Genomic DNA, 22,794 nt, shown 5'->3' on the forward strand with positions numbered 1-22,794 from the left:
CAGTCACGGACGTCAAGATGCATGCCCTTCCAGACGAATTTCTTTGCCATGAGTCATTGTGACGCTCTCATGCCAGGGTGTGACAACCCGTGGATAGTGTCGAAAATTCTCCTGCGCCATTCGACTGGAATGATTGGACGTGGGACGCCCATCGAGATGTCACACAAGAGTGTGGTCCCTGCGGTCTGGAAACTGACATCAGCCACTTGTAAGCTGGAAGGTGCGGTCCAGTATGCCTGCACTTCAGGGTCTGCCCTCTGTTCTTTTGCCAAACCAACAGAGTCGACTCCCAGGTGTACTGCGTGGAGCGGGGCGCGGGAGAGACAATCCGCCACCAGGTTGTCTTTGCCCGAGACATGTTGTATGTCGGTTGTAAATTCAGATATGTACGTAAGATGACATTGTTGCCGTGCCGACCATGGTTCCGCTGTCTTGGCCATCGCAAAGTAAGTGGCTTGTGGTCTACAAAAGCCGTGAATGGGCATCCTTCCAGTAAGAAGCGAAAATGGCGGATGGCCAGAAACAATGCCAACAACTCCCTATCAAAAGTACTATACTTGCGTTCGTTCTTCCGCAATTGGCGGCTGAAGAAAGCCAGTGGTTGCCATGTACCATCGACCCACTGCTCCTGTACTGCCCCGATGGCATAATCAGATGCGTCGGTGGTAAGGGCAATTGTTGCGCCCGGAAGGGGATGTGCCAACATGGTCGCAGCAGCCAAAGCGTTCTTAGTGTCGAGGAAAGCCTGGTCCATCTGGGGTGTCCAATCGATCGGGTCTTTGCCCGATTTACCTCTGAGGGCCTCGTACAAAGGTTGCATCAACAATGCCGCCTTGGGGACGAACCGATGATAAAAATTGACCATTCCCAGAAATTCATGGAGGGCCCTGATGGTCTGAGGAAGAGGGAACGAGGTGACTGCTTCCACCTTCGTGGCCAGCGGGACGGCGCCTTCTGAGGTGATTCTGTGTCCCAGGAAATCAATGCTGTGTAACCCAAACTGGCACTTGGCCGGGTTGATAATAAGGCCATGTTGGCTGAGACGAGAAAAAAGGGCACGCAAGTGCATAATGTGTTCTTTCGTGCTGTTACTGGCAATAAGGATGTCGTCTAGGTAGACGAAGATGAACGGCAGATCGCGCAACACGGAATCCATGAGACGTTGGAAGGCTTGTGCTGCATTCTTCAGCCCAAACAGCATACGAAGGAACTCAAAGAGCCCGAAAGGTGTGATGACGGCAGTTTTGGGGACGTCCTGAGGATGCACGGGCACTTGATGATAGCCTCGGACGAGGTCAACTTTGGAAAAGATGGAATTCCCTGCCAGATGGGCCGAAAAATCCTGAATGTGAGGAATTGGGTACCGATCCGGTGTGGTAGCCTCATTCAGGCGTCTGTAGTCGCCGCATGGTCGCCATCCACCGCCCGGCATAGGAACAATGTGTAATGGCGAGGACCAAGGACTATTCAAACGTCGAATAATACCCAGGCGTTCCATTGTATGGAACTCCGCCTTGGTGATCGCGAGTTTACTGGGTTCCAGCCTTCGAGCTCTAGCAAAAACGGGGGATCCTGTCGTGGTAATGTGGTGCGCCACACCGTGCCTCGCGACTGAAGAAGAAAATGTGGGCCTGGTGAGCTTAGGGAACTCACTGAGAAGATGAGAGAACTCATTTGGAGATGGGACTGCACAGGCAACTGACCAAGACATCGCGGTGCTTCGGTGGCAGGGGACTGAGTGAAAAGTGGAGGCACTGATTAGCCGACAGTCGACGAGAAACCCGTTTGCGCAGAAGAAATCTGCCACCAGGATGGCCTGTGAGACTTTCGCCGTGATGAACTCCCAAACAAAACGTTGGCCGCCAAAACTCAACTGGACCCTACGCTTCTGAACGTGCGAATGGCCGCACCATTGGCTGCCTTGAGGGGGAGACCTTGACCGCTGGATTGAAGATCTAGCTTCGACGCTGGTAGGATACTGCACTGGGAGCCAGTATCACAGAGAAAACGTCGCCCTGACAGGCAGTCTGTAATGTATAGGAGTTTCCCTGCAGACTCGACGGCCATCGCAACTCTGGCGCGTCCCTTAGGCCTTATTGATCTTCTCAGACACTGCTGGTTTGAGGGAGGTTTTTTTTTTGGTGAGAAACTGCAGGGCGGACGGCAATTTCTGGCCTTCGCGACGAAACGAGCGTGGTATGCACACCGGCCTGCAGGAGGAGGACTCGGATTTGCTCTTGTGGGGGATGGGCGCCTCGTGGCTGCACAAGATTGTTGTGAGACGGTGAATATTTTATCCGCTTCCGCGGCGAGTTCAGCACAATCCGTGATCGTGGAATTGGCCAAGGCCGTCTGTACTGGCTCTGGTAGTTGGCAGAGAAACAGCTCGCGGAACAGAAAACATTGCGATTCCGAGCCCAAAAGCGTGAGCATTTGGCTCATGAGCTCTGAGGGTTTTGCGTCCCCGAGGCCGGGCATGGAGATAAATCTGCAAGCGCGCTGTGACTTGGACAGACCGAAAATCTGCAGTAAACGTGCTTTTAAAGCTTCGTACTTGCCATCGTTCGGTGGACTCTCGAGGAGGCTGACGACCCGCGAGGCTGTGGCGCTGTCGAAGGCAGAGACCACGTAATAATAACGGGTCGAATCCGCTGCTACTCCCCGGATTGCAAATTGGGCTTCCGCCTGGAAAAACCACGCGGCCGGTTGTTGCTAGCAGGTTCCGAGCTCTACTGCTAGAAGGTTCCGAGCTCTGACGTCATGACGTCATCACGTTCTTCCCGCCGTTGAGAGATCACGTGACGGACGGCATGACGTCATCACGCGGAGTACAGGAAAGAAGCCCGAGTACAGTTAACAGATACATTAAAGGTGCAGCCCCCAGCTGTACCACATTGCTGTAAAAGGAATTATATACAATTGTCCGTAATCCTCTGGTGGTTCCGCCACACACTGTCGGAGGTGCTGTCCTTCAGATGGGATAATAAAGGAAGATTCTGTATGCCTGCTTCCAGTAGTTTAGATGGACAGTTAAGCTCCCACGGCACTATTAGAAGAGGAACAGGAAACACTCTCAGTGCCCTAGCCAACATTCCTCCCTCAAAAACTGCCAAAAACAGATTAACTAGTCGTTCATCTCATTGTTGTTTGTGAGATCTTGCTGTGCACAAAATGACATGCCACCATTCGCTTCTTCACTACTGAGCTGCCTACTTGTGTGGGTTTCTCAGCCAAATCAGTGTGGTTCAGCTTCTCCATAGTAAGATTTTGATGCCAAATGTATGCTGTTACATGCATAGATTAAGCACAAAAAGCCCTGGTATATAATATATGCAGTTATCAGATCAGTTCAAAGTTTTCTCAATTTTGTTTTAACTTCTGCATGGCAAGGGCATCCTTGAATATAGTAATGAGACATTTTAATTTCACACACCAGTCACCTTGAGTAAAATTGGCAAGATAGTCTCAAATTATGGACACTTCTGCCTGCAAAGTCAAACCCACTGAGAACTAGTACGATAGCAAAATACTGCAGATGCTGGAAATCCGAAATAACAGCAGAAAATGTTGGAAAAACTCAGCAGGCCAGGCAACATCCGTGGAGAGAGATTAGAGTCGACGTTTCGGGTCTAACCCTTTATCAAAACTAGAAAGGAAATGAAATAGATCGAAAGGCAGGGCTGGGACAGAACAAAAGAAGTGAAGAGACATTAAGAGGTATTCAAAACGAGACGAGATGGCGATGGGACTAGTGGAGACAAAAGACGGCTCAGATTAGGTGTGAAGTGTTCTAGCAGAATGAGAGACAGCTGCCATGTGGGAGAGAGAAAAAAAAGGAAAGGGGGGGGAAGGGAAAACCCAAAACAAAGGGGTGGATAAAAAATATAAGTAAAAATGTAATAGGGGCCGAGGTTATGATCTGAAATTGTTGAACTCGATATTGAGTCCGGAAGGCTGCAAAGTGCTTAATCGGAAGATGAGGTGCTGTTCCTCGAGTTTACATTGAGCTTCCGTGGAACAATGCAAAAGGCCAAGTACGGTGAGGTCTGAGTGGGAATGGAGCAGTGAATTAAAATGACAGGCGACCAGAAGCTCGGGGTCACCCTTACAGACTGAACGGAGGTGTTCCGCAAAGCGGTCACCCAATCTGCGTTTGGTCTCCCCAATGTAGAGGAGACTGCATCGTGAGCAGCGAATACAGTATACTAGATTGCAAGAAGTACAAGTAAATCGCTGTTTCGCCTGGAAGGGGTGTTTGGGGCCCTGGACAGTGGGAAGGGGGGAGGTATAGGGGCAGGTGTTACATCTCCTGCGCTTGCACGGGAAGGTGCCAGGCGAAGGGGAAGGGGTGATAGAGGAGTGGACTAGGGTGTCTCGGAGGGAGCGGTCCCTACAGAATGCTGAAAGGGGAGGGGAAGATGCGTTTGGTGGTGGGATCACTTTGGAGGTAGCGGAAATGGCGGAGGATGATCCGTTGAATGTGAAGGCTGGTGGGGTGAAAGGTGAGGACAAGGGGAACCCTATCGTGGTTCCGGGAGGGAGGGGCAGGGGTGAGGGCAGAAGTGCGGGAGATAGAACGGACACAGTCGAGGGCCGTGTCAACCACGGTAGAGGGGAATCCTTGGTTGAGGAAAAAGGAAGACATGTCAGAAGCACTGGTGTGGAAGGTGGCATCGTCGGAGCAGATGCAGCGGAGACGGAGAAACTGGGAGAATGGAATAGAGTCCTTACAGGAGGCGGGGTGGTAGGAAGTGTAGTCCAGGTAGCTGTGGGAGTCAGTGGGCTTGTAGTGAATATTGGTCAATAACCTATCCCCAGAGATGGAGACGGAGAAGTTGAGGAAGGGAAGGGAAGAGTCAGAGATGGACCATGTGAAGGTGAGGGAAGGGTGTAAATTGGAGGCAAAGTGAATGAAATTGTCAAGGTCAGGGCGAGAGCAGGAAACAGCACCGATACAGTCATGAATGTATCAGAAAAAGAGGTGAGGGAGGGGACCTGAGTAGGACTGGAACAAAGAGTGATCCACATATCCCATGAAAAGGCAGGCATAGCTAGGACCCATGCGGGTACCCATAGCAACACCTTTGATTTGGAGGAAATGAGTGAAGTTAAAGGAGAAGTTGTTCAATGTGAGAACAAGTTCAGCCAGGCGGAGGAGGGTGGTGGTGGATGGGGTTGATTTTACCCAAATTGATGCCCCTTAAGACCATTAATATTTATCATGAAAAGAAGCTGCCATCCTATCCATCAGGAAATGGAGTCAAACCCAGGTCGAGAGGTGAAAAAGTACAATGTATATAGCCTCACAGGATTACACTGCGCAAGTATACCTGAAATGTCGCAAGGAAGCATAATAGATTAGCATTCAGTCACACGTGCAAAGAGATTTGAATGAAAAGTAGCAAAGGAAGAGCGAGGTGTGCTGTGACATTTAACAACAGTTTTCGCCATGAGGGATAACAGAACATTATTACATGGGAAAGTGTACAGTTGTGTTGGGTAATGATTCTGTGAATAACTATTATACTAGAATAAAATACCTCAGGACTACAACAACTGCCTACCCTCAGAATCTCAATGTTCATTTCGAACAGTTAATGCAGTTTGGTCCAATGCCAAATTTTAGCCTGGCCCAAAGTGCAATAATATATTTGCAATATTAGACGCAACAGAGGAATTTGAATTTGTATATCCTAAATTTTAAAACAGACATTATTAATATGTAGCAAAAGCAAAAATAGCTGCAATCGAGCATTCAAGCAACCTTAAGACGTGGTCAAGATCCATAGCTAATCAGTACTTATTTATTACTCGTTAAAGTACTTTTTAAAGATTTTGCCTATCTCTACTTGCCTGTGTAGCTCGCCAGGTCGAGAATGTTAAGAATCAGCCACATAGTGTGGAGTAGGGTCATGTGTAGACCAGACTCAGCAGGGGTGGCAGAATCTCTTCCCTGAAGGACATTAGTGAACCAGTTGGGTTTTTACAACAACCTTGCAAATTTCACAGTAAGATGTTGGTACCCTGGTATGCTGGTACCATCTGGCCTAATAGCCTAAAAGAGACATTAGTAAGCAAAGGATTTTAGATATAAATAATCAAATGCTATTTAAGCAGAAGGACCAGTGCCTGTGGGACAACTTTAAGAATATAGCTTGTATCTCGTTAGTCACTGGAGATTAAGCTGATGTGGAGAAGCTGCAGCGATGAGGCTAGTCTGACACTTGAAATTTACAGATATGGTTGTACAAATTTTAATCAAAATTCTCTCTTAATGGGGAGTGGCAGATAGGTTAGAGTAAATGGTTTAACCCAGTATAGCTACTTAAAGTGATGGTTTTTAGAAGTCAAGAGCAGAAGTCACAGAGTTTTAATTCAGAAGATTTGAGAAGTGTGAAGAACATTTGGAGAAGTGTGAAGAACATTTGGAGAAGTGTGAAGAAGGTGGAAGTGTAGAAGTTTGCAATTTAGACTGGCTTGTAATTCAACAGTTAACTCAGCTGCATATTAGCAGAAGGATAAGGATAAAGCGTGACTCTGTAATGTGACAGTCACAGTGGGGAGCTGCACTTACAGGGAGCACATTCCTGGAAATTATTTGCTACATCTCTGCTATTTCCCGAGATGGAATCCTTTAAGCGGAATTCCCCACTGGGAGTGCCGGATGATGGAATCATCCCGATAGTGTAAGAGGACAAATACATGCAAGGTGCGAGGTAGAAATCAAGGAAACTCTGCCAATAAACCAGATCAAAAGGATATTACAGACTACACGTAATATATATACCCTAGCAGAGGAACTGGTGCCAGTAAAGGATGGCTGAACTGTTTCTACATAGCAGTTAAATCACTATGTGATCAAAGTGGTTATGTGTCTTTATGCTAACATTATAGACTTCAACAAGAAGTACACAAAATGCTGCTTGTTACATCGGTATCTGAATTTTGCCCAAAACTTGATAGATACTGCCGTTATGCAATATTGAGGCAAAATGGGCACAATTTCGGGTTTAACTTCCAGGTTGCGCCCGCGGAGGAAATCCCGGGCCTCGGTACTTTGGTGTTATTGGCCATTTAGCTTGAATTGTGACAACCCTTGTGACATCCGCATACCAGCTCTCTACATTTTCATGGTGAAATCTCCTTCTCTTATTCCACAGCAGCAGACCTGCAGAACTAGTTTTGCGTGGCTCTATTGCTGGGATAAGGGAGCTCATTTTAGGGAAGGAAACTGGAGGAGCTGTTGCACGGATGAGGAACTCCCGCGATCCAATGAAAACAGGCAGCAGAATAAATGTACTCATTATGTACTTTTGGTCAACAGTTGCCGGGACATAGCATCAGGTGCCTCTTTGCTAGAATGTACAAAACCAAAAATTATCTACTGTTTCCAGTCCAACTTCAAAAATATTTTCTCTATCACTGTACCACAATGATGCTCCCCTGTCACATTTGTGCACTATAGTTTGGAATAATCTGTTAGATTTATGCTAAAAACTATCCAGTCCTAATTTCATGGTGCTTCCTTCTCAGCTTAGCATAATGTAGTCAGAATTGGACATATAAACCATGCATTGGTTAACCTACTGATGTAACTGCAGAACCAGAAGGGGAGCTGAATTCAAAACTAATCTGTGGAAACAATATTATAGTGAGAGAGTGTTCAATCTATGAAACAGGCTCCCTAGGGAGACGGTGGAAGCAGTTAGTCTTGATTCATTCAAATGGAAATTAGATAGATTTCTTTCAGAAAATAATGTTTTGAGAGACAGTGGATGAGTAATTTGAGACATAATATGTGCTAAGTGCAGTATGCTTGGGAGGAAAAATGTGACTTTGAACCTAGGGCTCCCAAAGTTCTCCACCAATGGGGTTTTCCTTGTTTCATTTCTGGGTCTGTTGTGGGCTAATTATTAGAGATTGATTGCTATGATTATTCAACAACTAGAAGGCGAACGAGATGGACCTTAGTCTTTTTTCATGTATGTAACTAAGTCCCTCCTGTCTTTTACACCCAGTGCAGTGCAAAATTGCAGTTTTCATATTATATCTTGTGCTGCTATGGAAGGGTGCTAACAAAGCTGTAACAGGAACATCGACATCCCTCCATCTCAAAAAAATGCCCAATGACAGTTCAAGGGAAAGGAAACTTCAATTACCAATGAATGCAGAACCCCTTTTTGAAGTTTAAACCACTTACCACAGTTTGATGGTTGACTTGAATCACTTCATCCCCTGCATGAATCTTCTTGCACTGGTCTGCAGGAGACTGTGTGCAGAGAAAGGAATCATATCAGAGACCTGAGAGTATAACTTAACTAAAAAGACACTGTGGATGCTCTCCTTATTGAGACTTGAGGAATAAGTGTAAAGTTCTGAAGCACAACAGATCAAAGAAATAGATTTCAAAATGTTCTGAATAGACAAGCTTTGACCGACTTAATAAGTAAGGAAAATACAGTCCTAAAGTGCAGTTTTATTGTACTATTACACATACGTTTAGAAGGCTGCAAAGTGCTTTTGAAAAGTAACATTACAATACTTCAGGCCCCATCACATTGTGCTGCATAACTTTAGGTTCTGTGTCACAATTAGCAAGTTAATACCTTAAACTCCAAACCGTGCAACTGTTGAAGCAGGATGTCCAATGCGTAATTGCAAAATAAACAATAAATAGATAATTTGCAAGGTTTTGCTTCCAGTGTGGAAGTTTGATTGATGGGATGCAGAATTGGTCCTGTTGTCTTATAGCCCTATCGCTAACCCATGCTCTCTTTTAGTGCATCAGGAATAACCTCTAAAAACCGCTCATCAAAAGAGTGAGAACATCAGTGAGATCAGTGAAAGTATGGCCAGAGGGGGCAGTCTCGGAGCTTCAGGATTGCTTCGAACGCACTGATTGGGGCATGTTTGCCCATAATGACATCGAGGAATACGCATCCACAGTGCTATTCTACATTAACAGTTGCGTCGAGGTCGTCACGACCCATAAAAATATCAGGACATACCCCAACCAGAAACCCTGGATGAACGGAAAGGTCCGCTCGCTGTTGCAAGCACGTGACGCAGCATTTAAATCTGGCGACGCGGCGGCTTACAGTGCAGCTAGGACCAACCTAAAAAAGGGTATCAGGACTGCCAAAAGGAAACAGACACTGCGGATAGAGGATCATTTCCACAACAGCTCGGACCCCCGGCGCATGTGGCAAGGCATCCAGTCCATCACTGACTACAAGAGCAAAAACACCAGCCCCCCGGTTAGCGATGCCTCCCTTCCGGAGGAGCTTAACAACTTCTACGCTCGCTTCGACAGGGACAACAGGGAGCCGGCTACCAAAGCCTTGCCACCCCCGGAAGACCAGGTGCTCACTCTGTCAACCTCTGACGTAAGGGGTGTTCTACGCGGAGTGAACACACGAAAGGCTGCTGGACCGGATAGCATCACTGGACGTGTACTCAAGGAATGTGCTGATCAGCTGGCTGATGTCTTCACCGCCATCTTCAATCTGTCATTGGCCCAGGCACTAGTCCCTACATGCTTCAAGACCGCTACCATTATTCCTGTGCCAAAGCAAACGGCTGTGACGTGCCTGAACGACTATCGACCTGTCGCACTCACACCCATCATAATGAAGTGTTTCGAGAGACTGGTCCTGGCTCACATCAAAGCCAGTGTTCCCGCCTCTCTTGACCAACACCAGTTTGCCTATCGTGCAAACAGATCAACGGAGGATGCAATCACAACTGCTCTACACTCTGCACTGAATCACTTAGATGGTAAAGAGACCTACATCAGAATGCTGTTCATAGACTACAGCTCAGCATTCAACACTATCGTCCCCAACAAGCTGGCCACCAAACTCCACTCTTGGCCTGAACACTTCCCTCTGCAACTGGACCCTGGACTTCCTAACAAACAGACCCCAGTCTGTCAAATTAGGTAACCACACCTCCCCCCCACTGACCCTGAACACAGGGGCCCCACAAGGATGTATGCTGAGCCCCCTCCTCTACTCCCTCTTCACCCACGACTGTGTGGCTGTTCATGGTTCCGACACCATCATCAAGTTTGCGGATGATACCACGGTAGTAGGCCAGATCACTAACAACGATGAGTCAGCCTACAGGGAGGAGGTCCAGCATCTCGTGAAGTGGTGCGCCGATAACAACCTGGCCCTTAACATCAAGAAAACCAAAGAAATCATTGTGGACTTCAGGAAGTCTAAAGGCGGAAGTCACACCCCCATCCACATCCATGGGGCTGTGGTGGAAAGGGTGGACAGCTTTAAGTTCCTCGGAGTCCACATCACGGAAGACCTCTCCTGGTCCCTCAATACCTCCCCTCTGGTGAAGAAGGCCCAGCAGCGCCTATATTTCCTAAGAAGGCTGAAGGGATGTAACCAGTCACCCCTGATCCTCTCTAACTTTTACCGCTGCACAATAGAGAGCATCCTGATGAACTGTATCACAGTATGGTATGGCAGCTACATGTAGCTACTATGACCGGAAAGCCCTGCAGCGGGTAGTCAAAACTGCCCAACGCATTACCGGCACCCGGCTACCGACCATAGAGCACATATACCAGAAACGCTGTTTACGGAGGTCACGGACCATCATCAAAGACCCTACCCACCCCAGCCACAGTCTGTTCGCCCTCCTGCCATCTGGGAGACGCTACAGATGCATTCGCACCCGAACGACCAGATTTAGGAACAGCTTCTTTCCCAGGGCTGTCATCCTACTGAACTCCACAAATAAACTCTAAAGCCTGCACATCTGCCAATGCACTTTATTATGGTTATGTTTATGTTAATGTATTACAAGCCAAATGAATGTTGAATGTCTAAATGTCTTCATCTAAATGTACACTCTCGGGAGCCGCAAGCCTACATTTCGTTGTACTGCACTTGTGCACTAACAATGACAATAAAGTTGATTATGATTATGAAATGACCCCTTTATGTACCTCTATTACTAAACATTATTAAAAGAAAGCATGTGTGTGTGAAGGGAGCAACAGCACAATGACAAAGCTGGATCCACAATGTTATGTTCTACAGGTTAGATATTCTCCAAGAGTTAAATCTGTGGGATGTATACTGTGCTGGACAACAAAACAACTACAGTATATTGGAATGCACTGTGCAAGGATTAACATCTCGCATGGCAGTCATTGAAATACTCAGTGACCTGTGGATGCAATAACATAGGGACATTGCTGCAAAATGCTCTTGCTGCACCTGTAACGGAGATTAGGCAGAGCTTGAAGAATTTAAAAGGGACGATCATCACTGTATGAAAACATTATGGATGTTTCTTGGTATGATCTCATCTCTATCAATAGGGAACACAGACTTATATGGTGCCAAGGGCAGAACATGACAGATAGAGTTTGGCTCTTAGTGATTGGTCAGTTATCTGAGATGCACAGAGCCCTAGCAAGATCTTGTTACAGTATTCCATTCCCCACCAGTCTCCGCGCCCCCGCCCCCCCACCCCAACCAGCAGACACTGAGCTCTCCCTTGAGAAAGCTCATACCATTCAATGTTCTGCTGTTTCAAGAACCAAGACTTTTGCTGATTCTTCTGCAACCCACACATCCTAAATTCAATATCCTTGTCTGGATGTAATTTCCTTTGGATCTAATTTTTGACTGTTTTAAAAAATGCCTGCACTTTCAAAGTTAAAGTGCCTTAATGTCGCTGGTTAATGAAACTAGAAAATCTCGCATGGTGTTTGCTCATGGGTAGTCCGGGACTTAGAATACACTTTCTCATGTATAATGCTGTCTAATGATGTTCTCACATCACTGTAGTACTGCAAATTTGCTCAAACAATAAATTAACTAACTGATTTGAGGTATAAATATTACACACCTTACTAAGACTGAAAGATAGAGGCCTCACAAATATAGGATTTGTAATGCTATTTACCTACCACTTTATAAGACTGGTTTAAGAGGCAAGCAACTTTTTTTTTCTTACCAAAGTCTCTTATTCCCAGTAACCTATAGTAGATTTGCAGTATTTGCTTCAAATGCAAATATTCTTTTTTTTCCTCCCTCCCCAAAGTCTTCCTTCTTTTTCTCAGTTATACATGTAAAATCATAGAATCATGCAGTACAGAAGGAGGCCACTCAGCCCATCATGCCTGTGACAGCTCTTTGAAAGAACTATCCAATTAGTCCCACTTCCCTGCTCTTTTCCAGAGCCCTGCAAATTTTTCCTTTTCAAGTATATATACAATTCCCAGTTACCATTGAGTCTGCTTTCACCATCCTTTCAAGCAGTGCATTCCAGATTACAACTCACTGCATAAAAATATTTCCCATCATCTCCACTTTGGTCCTCTGGTTACTGATCCACCCGCCAGTTGAAACAGTTTCTTATTATTTACTCTATTAAACCCCTCATAATTTTTAACACCTCTACTAAATCTCCCCTTACCTTTCTCTGGTCTAGGGAGAACAATCCCAGCTTCTCTAATCTCACCACTGCATATTTGTAATTTCATCCCCTTACTTCTCACAGTGAATTTGCAGTTCTTGCTGAAGCTGTTGTTGGTGTAGCACTGTCCAGTCTCTAATGACCAGAATAACAACAGAAAATGCTGGAAAAACTCAGCAGGCCAGGCAACATCCGTGGAGAGAAAATAGAGTCGACGTTTCGGGTCTAACCCTTCCCTTTTTCAAAACTGGAAAGGAAATGAAATAGATCGAAAGGCAGGGCTGGGAGAGAGCAAAAGAAGTGAAGAGGCATTAAGAGGTATTCAAAACGAGATGAGATGGTGATGGGACTAGTGGAGACAAAAGACAGCTCTAGATTAGGTGTGAAGTGTTCTGGCAGAATGAGAGACAGCTGCCATGTGGGAGAGAAAAAAAAAAGGGGGGGGGGAAAGGGCCAAAATAAAGATGTGGATAAAATATAAGCAAAAATGTAATGGGGGCCGAGGTTATGATCTGAAATTGTTGAACTCGATGTTGAGTCCGGAAGGCTGTAAAGTGCCTAATCGGTAGATGAGGTGCTGTTCCTCGAGTTTACGTTGAGCTTCCGTGGAACAATGCAAGAGCCCGAGTACAGTGAGGTCTGAGTGGGAATGGGGCGGTGAATTAAAGTGACAGGAGACCGGAAGCTCGGGGTCCCCCTTACGGACTGAACGGAGGTGTTCCGCAAAGTGGTCACCCAATCTGTGTTTGGTCTCCCCAATGTAGAGGAGACCACATTGTGAGCAGCGAATACAGTATACTAGATTGCAAGAAGTACAAGTAAATCGCTGTTTCACCTGGAAGGGGTGTTTGGGGCCCTGGACAGTGGGAAGGGGGGAGGTATAAGGGCAGGTATTGCATCTCCTGCGCTTGCACGGGAAGGTGCCGGGCGAAGGGGAAGGGGTGCTGGGCGTGATAGAGGAGTGGACTAGGGTGTCTCGGAGGGAGCGGTCCCTACGGAATGCTGAAAGGGGAGGGGAGGGGAGGGGAAGATGCGTTTGGTGGTGGGATCACTTTGGAGGTGGTGGAAATGGCGGAGGATGATCCGTTGAATGTGGAGGCTGGTGGGGTGAAAGGTGAGGACAAGGGGAACCCTATCGTGGTTCCAGGAGGGAGGGGCAGGGGTGAGGGCAGAAGTGCGGGAGATAGAACGGACACGGTCGAGGGCTGTGTCAACCACAGTAGAGGGAATCCTCGGTTGCGGAAAAAGGAAGACATGTCGGAAGCACTGGTATGGAAGGTGGCATCGTCGGAGCAGATGCGGTGGAGACGGAGAAACTGGGAGAATGGAATAGAGTCCTTACAGGAGGCGGGGTGGGAGGAAGTGTAGTCCAGGTAGCTGTGGGAGTCAGTGGGCTTGTAGTGAATGTTGGTCAATAACCTATCCCCAGAGATGGAGATGGAGAAGTCGAGGAAGGGAATGACCAGAACCTGACGACATGGATATTTGGGGCTAGAAATTCTGTATGTTAGCATCTCCTGTTAGCGTCAAACTGCCATGGTGGGATTTGAACTCACACCTCTGGATTACCAGTCCAGTAATATAACCACTATGCTAACATAATTAGTTCCATTCCACTGCTCTTTCCACATAGCCCTGCAAATTTCTCCTTTTAAAGTACATATTCAATTCCCTTTTGAAAGTTACTGTCGAATCGGCTTCCACCACCCAGTCAGGCAGTGAATTCTAGATTATAACAACTCGCTGCGTAAAAAAATGTCTCCTCATTTCCCCCCGGGTTTTTTGCCAATTATGTTAAATCTGTGTCCTCTGGTTACCGACCCTCCTGCCAGTGGATATAGTTTCTCCCTATCCACTCTATCAAAAGCCCTCATAATTTTGAGCAACTCGACTAAATCTCCCCTTAGCCTTCCATGCTTGGTGCCACTTACTCAGTTATTTTCACATAGGTACGTACCGCTTAACATTGTTTCAAATGATCAATTCCACTAGTTTGACAGTTAAGATTAATGGCTCTTTAAGTTACCCAGATGTGTTTTACCCCCTTTCCTGAAAATAGGTACCACATTCACTTGTTTCCAATCCAGTGGAACCTCCCTTGGATTGAGTAACTTTGACATGATGACTAGTAGCATTTTATGTATTTTATCCCGAGTTCAATGCATATTCTCAGGTATACAGTATCCATTATTGGGATTTACTGGTTTTGTGCTGTTAAGCCTGTCTAGGATGTCTATACAAGTGATATTGAATCAATCCCAGAAATTTGGGTCCCCACGGGTGAGTACGCACGGGGTACTCACCCGTAGCCCAATGGAAGTGCCGGTTTCCTGCATGCACTGCGCACGCGCGGGAAACCGGCACTTCCGTTCCCCTGAAAGAAGGGGTTAAGAGGTCAAATGCGTGCGCGGGAGAGGCTGCGCATGCGCATCGAACTTGGGCTTTTTTTACAGGTTTTCCCAGGAGGGTAAGTCTGCAGAATTTACACATATAAAAAGCAGGCGTAAGGCCTGCTTTTTACAAGGTAAGTGGTGAATTAATTAAAATTAAAACATTTTTTTCACAGGTTTATTATTTTTAAATACTTTAAAGCAAGGTAAGTTTATTTTTAGCCCTGTTAGAAAATAAAATTATTTTTTTCAAAAATTTAAATTATTGTTTAAAATAGTTATTTCATGTAATTTATAGTTTATTTAAAAAATGTGATTTAAAAAAAAAATTATTTGAAGATTTAGTGATGTTTTGGGGCCTATATATTTATAAGTTTTGACAGCTCTTCCTGTCAATCTTATGAATGGAGCATTCCCTGCTCCGATTGGCTCCCCATGGCCCACATCGAACTAACTGCGCCCCTGGGATACGCAAGCACTGTGCACCAGCAGCTGGAGCAGGCCCAGGATCGGAATTCCACGCGGGGCCACAGCTCAACGGCCGGCGCGCAAGATAAGTGCAGGTCGGGGGCTTGCACCCGCGGGAAGCCCCCAACCCGAATTTCTGGGCCACTATGTTTAGTTGTAGGTCATCCTATGATTGGTGGCATGCTATTAATGTCCTCTCTAGTGAATACATCCAGGAAGTAACTTTTATACTATAACTATTTTTTCGTTCATCCTCAGTTTCAACCACATTTCCATCCGAGGGATAACCCTCTTGCTGAGATGAGGAGAAACTTCTTCACTCAGAGGGTAGTAAATCTATGGAATTTGCTACGCCAGAGAGCTGCAGAAGCTGCAAAATTAAATAAATTTAAAATGGAGATAGACAGTTTCCTAGCAGATAAGGGAATTAGGGGTTACGGGGAGAGGGCAGGGAAGTGGACGTGAGTCTAGATTCGGATCAGCCATGATCCTATTGAATGGCGGAGCAGGCCCGAGGGGCCGTATGGCCTACTCCTGCTCCTACTTCTTATGTTCTTATGTTACAATACTGGAAGGATTGCATTTGGCTTCTATGCTATGGAGAAAGAAACTGGATTCTGAGAACCATCTTACGTGAAACCAAGACTATCCCAGGTGATGCAAAAGATCCCATGACTCTATTCAAAGCAGAACATGGGAGTTTTCCCAGTGTCCTGGACAACATTTATCCTTTAACCAACATCACTAAAACAGACCATCTAGTCACTTATCTCACTGCTGTTTGTGGGATCTTGCTGTGTGCAAAAATCATTGCCATGTTTACCTGCATTATAACAGTGAAGACACTTCATTGTCTGTGAAGCACTTTAGGGACCTCAGTGGGAAACATATAGGACTACAGGATAAGCACAATTACAGTGTTTTTACATATTTAGCTTTGCAGTTTCTAGTTAACATTGGACTAACAAAACTACACCTGTCCTTTGACACGCTTTATACTTATTTTTCCTTCAGCGTTACAGGGCATGAGCTGAAAGCACAAAACCAGCTGCTCAAGGAGACAGTCATTTCCCTGGATCTGCTGGCAGTCTACGTCATGCTAGTTCCATGATTTTTGTTTACCTGCTGTAGCATAGAGTGAGCGCATCCAAAGTAACGATGTCCTGTGCACAGTTTCAATGGCTCAGCAGCTGTTTCAGGGAAGTGGTTTGTGAGTGTAGCTATCTGTTTGACATATGCAACAACCAGAGGCTGTCACAAAACATGTGCTATGCAGTGCATCTATATTTAATGTGGATTTTGTTTTAAATCTGTCAAACAATGTGCTGACTTGAGAGGAGCAAAGGGGTATCCCTCGCTTGTAGCGTATGGGAAGAGCAAAGGGGGCTTTGAGAAATGAAATGAACATGTAAAATGAGAGAGCGAATTGAGTAAAGATAACTAACAGAGAAATAAAAAGCACTAACAGAGGAAAAGATATAGGCCAGCTGTTAAAGGGGAAGTAACAAAAATATTCTTTACACAGTGAGTATGGAATTCTCTGCCATAAACTGTTGGAGCACAGATCATAAATTATTTTAAAGGAGAATTAGATAGTTGTTTGAAATATAGGAAGATTAAATTGTTTGGGGAATGAGCCGGAGAGTGGGATTAAATTAGATGGCTCATGTGGAAAGAAGCACCAGTGAAGTGCAGACTTAATGGATCAACTGGTCTGTTTCTGCGCTGGAGCATTCTATGATTCTAGGACTGGTTTTGCATCAATACGAATTGGCTTTGGGTGAGTATAAGCTCAGAACTGGTGGTATAACTCAGAAGTTAGGTTGGCTATCTAACTGCAGACTGCACTGTGGCAAGAGACGCGAGGGACCCACCTCTAGGGAATAGTGTCACAACAGCTGCAATTACAATTATAGTCTGATGCAAAGCCAAGTTTAAAAGATTCCTAAAATTCAATTAATATTGGCCCAGGTTATGCTGCCAAAATAACGGCGAGTTTAATACACTCGCTGTTATTAATGTGTCCAGCAACTTGTGGTGAGGAAGAGATACCCTGTGAATTGCAAATCAGCACAGGTTGCTGAACGATTTGCACCACTTTGCCATTAGTCTCGTGAAAACGGCAGCTCGCCCTCAACCTCCCCGTGAGTTTCACGAAATTACTACATTTGCACATTAATTGACAATTAAACTCTCCGCAGAAAATTAGGGCTGGTAATTAACAGTGTAAGTACCATTTTAATGAGGAGATTTATGTTCCTGCAATGCCACTCAATCTCTCCAGCCCAGAAAGGGAACAATTGAAACTGTGGAGTCTCATTCCTACAAGTAGTAAACTGTGGTCAGAGATTTTTAAATCAATTAAAAAAAAAAATCTTACTTTTCCTATCTGTCTCGTGTTTCTCTCTCCCTTAATCCTTCTTTCCCTCTCTTTATTTCTCTTTCTGTACCTGATTTGATTAAGTCACTCTATTTCCTTCTCCACCGTTCTCTCCATTTCTTTCTTAATCCTTAAATCTAATTGGTAAAGGAGATAGACTGTTGGTCCCATCATTCACTAAGGTCCGACTTGCCCCATTGCCCTCACTGAGCCGTTATCAGCTCGCACGTCCAGGCAACATTTTTTCGAGCCGAAGGGTGCGGGAAAAAGTCTAACTAATGCCCACACTCCAGCAAATTCTGGGCTATTAGATCTCTCCTAATGTTAAAAATAACTGGCATTTTGCAGCTGGTGAGCAAAGTTTTGCACATTCATGCAAGCACTGAGCTTCACTGACCATAGGCAATCAGCAGTAAAACTTTGATTTGCCAGCCGATAGTATATATGGCCCCATAGAAAATGAGGAGGGAGAGAGAATAGATGAAAGAAAAATAAATGAGCAAAAAAGAGAAAAAAGATGCAAGGAATAGAAATGGAGAGTGTAAAGAGCTAGGGAATCACAGTAAGAAATCCACAAGGACTTTATTTTAGAAACATAGAAGATAGGAGCAGGAGTAGGCCATTCGGCCCTTCGAGCCTGCCCCGCCATTCAATGAGATCATGGCTGATCATCCAAATTCAGTACCCTGTCCCTGCCTTTTCCCCATTTCCCTTGATCCCTTTAGCCTTAAGAAATATATCCAACTCTTTCTTAAATACATTTAATGAACTGGCCTCCACCGCCCTCTGTGGCAGAGAATTCCACAGGTTCACCACTCTCTGGGTGAAGAAATTCCTCCTCATTTCAGTCCTACATGGCTTACCCCTTATCCTTAGACTATGACCCCTGGTTCTGGACTCCCCGGCCATCAGAAACATCCTTCCTGCATCTAGTCTGTCCAGGCCTGACAGAATTTTATAGGTTTCGATGAGATCCCCTCTCAATCTTCTAAACTCCAGTGAGTATAAGCCCAATCGACACAATCTCTCCTCATACGTCATTCCTGCCATCCTAGGTATCAGCCTGGTGAATCTTCGCTGCACTCCTTCCATGGCAAGAATGTCCTTCCTCAGGTAAGGCGACCAAAACTGCACACAATACTCAAGGTGCGGTCTCACCAAGGCCCTGTACAACTGTAGCAAGACATCCTTGTTCCTGTACTCGACCCTCTTGCTACGAAGGCCAACATACCATTTGCCTTCTTAACCGCCTGCTGCACCTGCATGCTTACCTTCAGCGACTGGTGCACAAGAACACCCAGGTCTCTTTGCACTTCCCCTTCTCCCAATCTATTGCCATTCAAATAATAATCTGCCTTCCTGTTTTTGCCACCAAAGTGGATAACCTCACATTTATCCACATTATAGTGCATTTGCCATGTTTCTGCCCAATCACCCAACCTGTCCAAATCGTACTGGAGTTTCACGACATCCTCCTCACAGCATACCCTCCCACCCAGCTTTGTGTCGTCTGCAAATTTGGAGATATTACATCCAATTCCCTCGTCCAGATCATTAATATATATTGTGAACAGCTGGGGTCCTAGGACCGATCCTTGCGGTACCGCACTAGTCACTGCCTGCCACTCGGAAAATGACCCGTTTATTCCAACTCTTTGCTTTCTGTCCGCCAACCAGTTCTCTATCCAAGTCAATACCTTGCCCCCAATCCCATGTGCCTTAATTTTGCACGCTAATCTCTTATGTGGGACCTTATCGAAAGCCTTCTGAAAGTCCAAATACACCACATCCGCTGGTTCTCCCTTATCTATTTTACCAGTTACATCCTCAAAAAATTCCAGTAGATTAGTCAAGCATGATTTACCTTTTGTAAACCCATGTTGACTTTGTCCGATCCTGTCACTGCTTTCCAAGTGCTCTGCTATTACATCTTTTATAATGGACTCTAGCATTTTCCCCACTACCGATGTCAGGCTTACTGGTCTATAATTCCCCGCTTTTTCTCTACCACCTTTTTTGAATAGTGGGGTAACATTAGCTACCCTCCAATCTATGGGTACTGTTCCAGAGTCTATCGAGTTCTGGAAGATGACCAGCAATGCATCTACTATTTCTAGGGCCACTTCCTTAAGTACCCTGGGATGTAGATTATCAGGCCCTGGGGATTTATCGGCCTTCAGTCCCATCAATTTTCCTAACACCATTTCCCTACAAATACTGATTTCTTTCAGTTCCACCCTTTCATCAGACCCTATGTTCCCCAGCATCTCTGGGAGGTTATTTATGTCCTCTTTTGTGAAGACAGAACCAAAATATGTATTTAGTTGGTCAGCCATTTCTTTGTTCCCCATTATAAATTCCCCTGATTCTGACTGCAAGGGACCTATGCTTGACTTCACCAATCTTTTTCTCTTCACATATCTATAAAAGCTTTTACAGTCAGTTTTTATGTTCCCTGCAAGCTTACTCTCATATTCTATTTTCCCTTTCTTAATTAATCCCTTTGTCCTCCTTTGTTGAATCCTAAACTGCTCCCAATCCTCAGGATTATTGCTTTTTCTGGCCAATTTATATGTCCTCTCCTTGGATCTTATGTTATCCCTAATATCCCTTGTTAGCCACGGTTGAGTCACCTTTTTTGTTTTATTTTTATGCCAAACTGGGATGAACAAATTCTGTAGCTCATCCATTCGGTCTTTGAATGTTTGCCATTGCCTATCCACCATCAACCCTTTGAGTGCCATTCCCCAATCAATCCTACCCAACTTGCTCCTCAGACCATCGTAGTTTCCTTTATTTAAATTGAGGACCCTAGTCTCTGAGTCAACTACTTCAGGAACATATTAGAAAGATGGCCTTAATAGATTCTACAGCAGTTCTCATATTTACATAGAATTACAGAGGATATATGGCACATATAAACAGGCCATTCGGCCCAACCAGTCTATGCCAGCGTTTATGTTCCACACGAGCCTCCTCCTGTCTTTCCTCATCTAAATCTATTAGCATATAACCCTCTATTCCCTTTTTCCTCATATGCTTGTCAAGCCTCCCCTTAAATACATCCATACTATTCACTTCAACCACTCCCTGTGGTAGCGAATTCTACATTCTCACCACTATTTGGGTAAAGAGGTTTCTTCACAAATAAACTCTAAAGCCTGCACATCTGTCAATGCACTTTATTATGTTTATGTTAATGTATTACAAGCCAAATGAATGTTGAATGTTTAAATGTCTTAATCTAAATGTACACTCTCGGGAGCCGCAAGCCTACATTTCGTTGTACTGCACTTGTGCACTAACAATGACAATAAAGTTGATTATGATTATGATTATTGGGTTTCTTGGTGACTATCTTTTATTGATGGCCTTTAGTTATGCTCTTCCCCACAAGTGGAAACATTCTCTCTGTATCCACTCTATCAACATTTTTCATAATTTTAAAGACCTCTATTAGGTCACCCCTCAGCTTTCTCTTTTCAAGAGAAAAGAGACCCAGCCTGTTCATCCTTTCCTGATATGTATACCCTAGCATTTCTGGTATCATCCTTATAAATCTTCTCTGCACCCTCTCCAGTGCCTCTATATTCTTTTGATAATATGGTGACCAGAACTGTACGCAGTACTCTAAGTGTGGTCGAACCAAGATTTGATGCAGGTTCAGCATAACTTCCCTACTTTTCAATTCTATCCCTCTAGAAATAAACTCTAGTGCTTGGTTTGCTTTTTTATGGCCTTGCTAACCTGTGTCGCAACTTTTAGTGATTTGTGTATTTGTACTCCTAGATCCCTTTGTTCCTCTACCCCACCTAGACTTGCACCCTGCAAGTGATAAGTGACCTCCCTATTCTTCCTACCAAAATGTACCACCTCACATTTATCTGTGTTGAACTTCATTTGCCAATTATATGCCCATTCTGCAAGTTTATTAATGTCCTCCTGTAACTTGTTGCAGTCCTCCTCAGTATTGACTATCCTGCCCAATTTGGTGTCATCTGCAAATTTAGAAATTGATTCCTAAGTCTAAATCGTTAATGTAAATTGTGAACAGCAGTGGCCCCAGCACTGATCCTTGTGGAACACCACTACCCACCTTCTGCCACTGTGAATAGCTACCCTTTACTCCTACTCTCTGTAGGAGTAAAGGGGTTTTATCCTCTTTGAGTTTGATTTGTTTATTTAATATATCCCCTTTCTTAAATTTTAAATGCACTTATTTTATTACTAATCTCATCATTCAATGTCATGTCCACCTGTTCTATCTCCCTGGTAAATATTGAAGCAAAATAATTATTTAATATTTCTGCCATCTCTCTATCATTACCTGTGGTATTATCCTGACTATCCCTTAATGGCCCTATTCCCATCCCAACCTTCCCTTTTTTATTGATGTGCCTATCAAATATTTTACTATTTTGTTTTATGTTCCTTGATAATTTAATTTCATAGTTCCTCTTTGCTTCCCTAATTGTTTTTTTAACTTCTCTCCTAATCTTTTCGTATTCTCTCTTATCATGCACTCCACTGCTGTCTATGTACTTAATGTATGACTCTTTCCTTACCCTCAATTGTTCCCTTATGGCTTTATTCATCCATAGAGTCTCATTATTATTTAGTTTGTTCTTTCCTTTTAGCGGAATATATTTTTCCTGCACTCTGTTGAACACCATTTTAAATGTTACCCATTGCTGTTCTACATCATTGTTTGCCAATATTGTTGCACATTTTTTTCCCCAGGTTCTATTCTCAGCCCCTCAAAATCAGCTTTTCTCCCATCTATTTACCTGGTTTTCGTCATACTTATGTCCTTCTCATTTATCATCTTAAAGCATATTATATTATATTATGGCCATTATTGCCTATCTGTTCCCCTACCTTTACTTCTCTTATCTGCTCTGGTTCATTCCCAATTACTAGATCCAATATCGAATCCTCCTTTGTTGGGCTTTTTACATATTGGGTTAGCAAGGAGTCCTGTACATATTGTAGTAACTCCATTCCCTTATCCCCTTTATCTACCTCTTCTGTCCAATTAATATCGGGGTAGTTGAAATTCCCCATGATTATTATTCTATGCTTTTTAACTTATTTCCCTAATTTGTCTGC

At 44.6% G+C, this 22,794-nt stretch overlaps 1 protein-coding gene across 3 annotated transcripts in view; it reads right to left on the bottom strand.

Moving 5' to 3' along the window:
- LOC147124941 (connector enhancer of kinase suppressor of ras 2) overlaps nt 1-22,794 on the bottom strand; it is a 1,271,510-nt gene that overhangs the window by 398,472 nt on the left and 850,244 nt on the right. For all 3 annotated transcript variants that reach the window (XM_085995047.1, XM_085995029.1, XM_085995038.1), the window contains exon 8: nt 8,201-8,269. In XM_085995047.1, the coding sequence (XP_085851173.1) occupies nt 8,201-8,269 (69 nt within the window). The remainder of the gene's footprint in view (nt 1-8,200; nt 8,270-22,794) is intronic.

Source organism: Somniosus microcephalus, chromosome 1, assembly GCF_052327205.1.
Source record: "Somniosus microcephalus isolate GS21.2 chromosome 1, FLI_Smic_1.0, whole genome shotgun sequence".
NCBI lineage: Eukaryota > Metazoa > Chordata > Chondrichthyes > Squaliformes > Somniosidae > Somniosus > Somniosus microcephalus.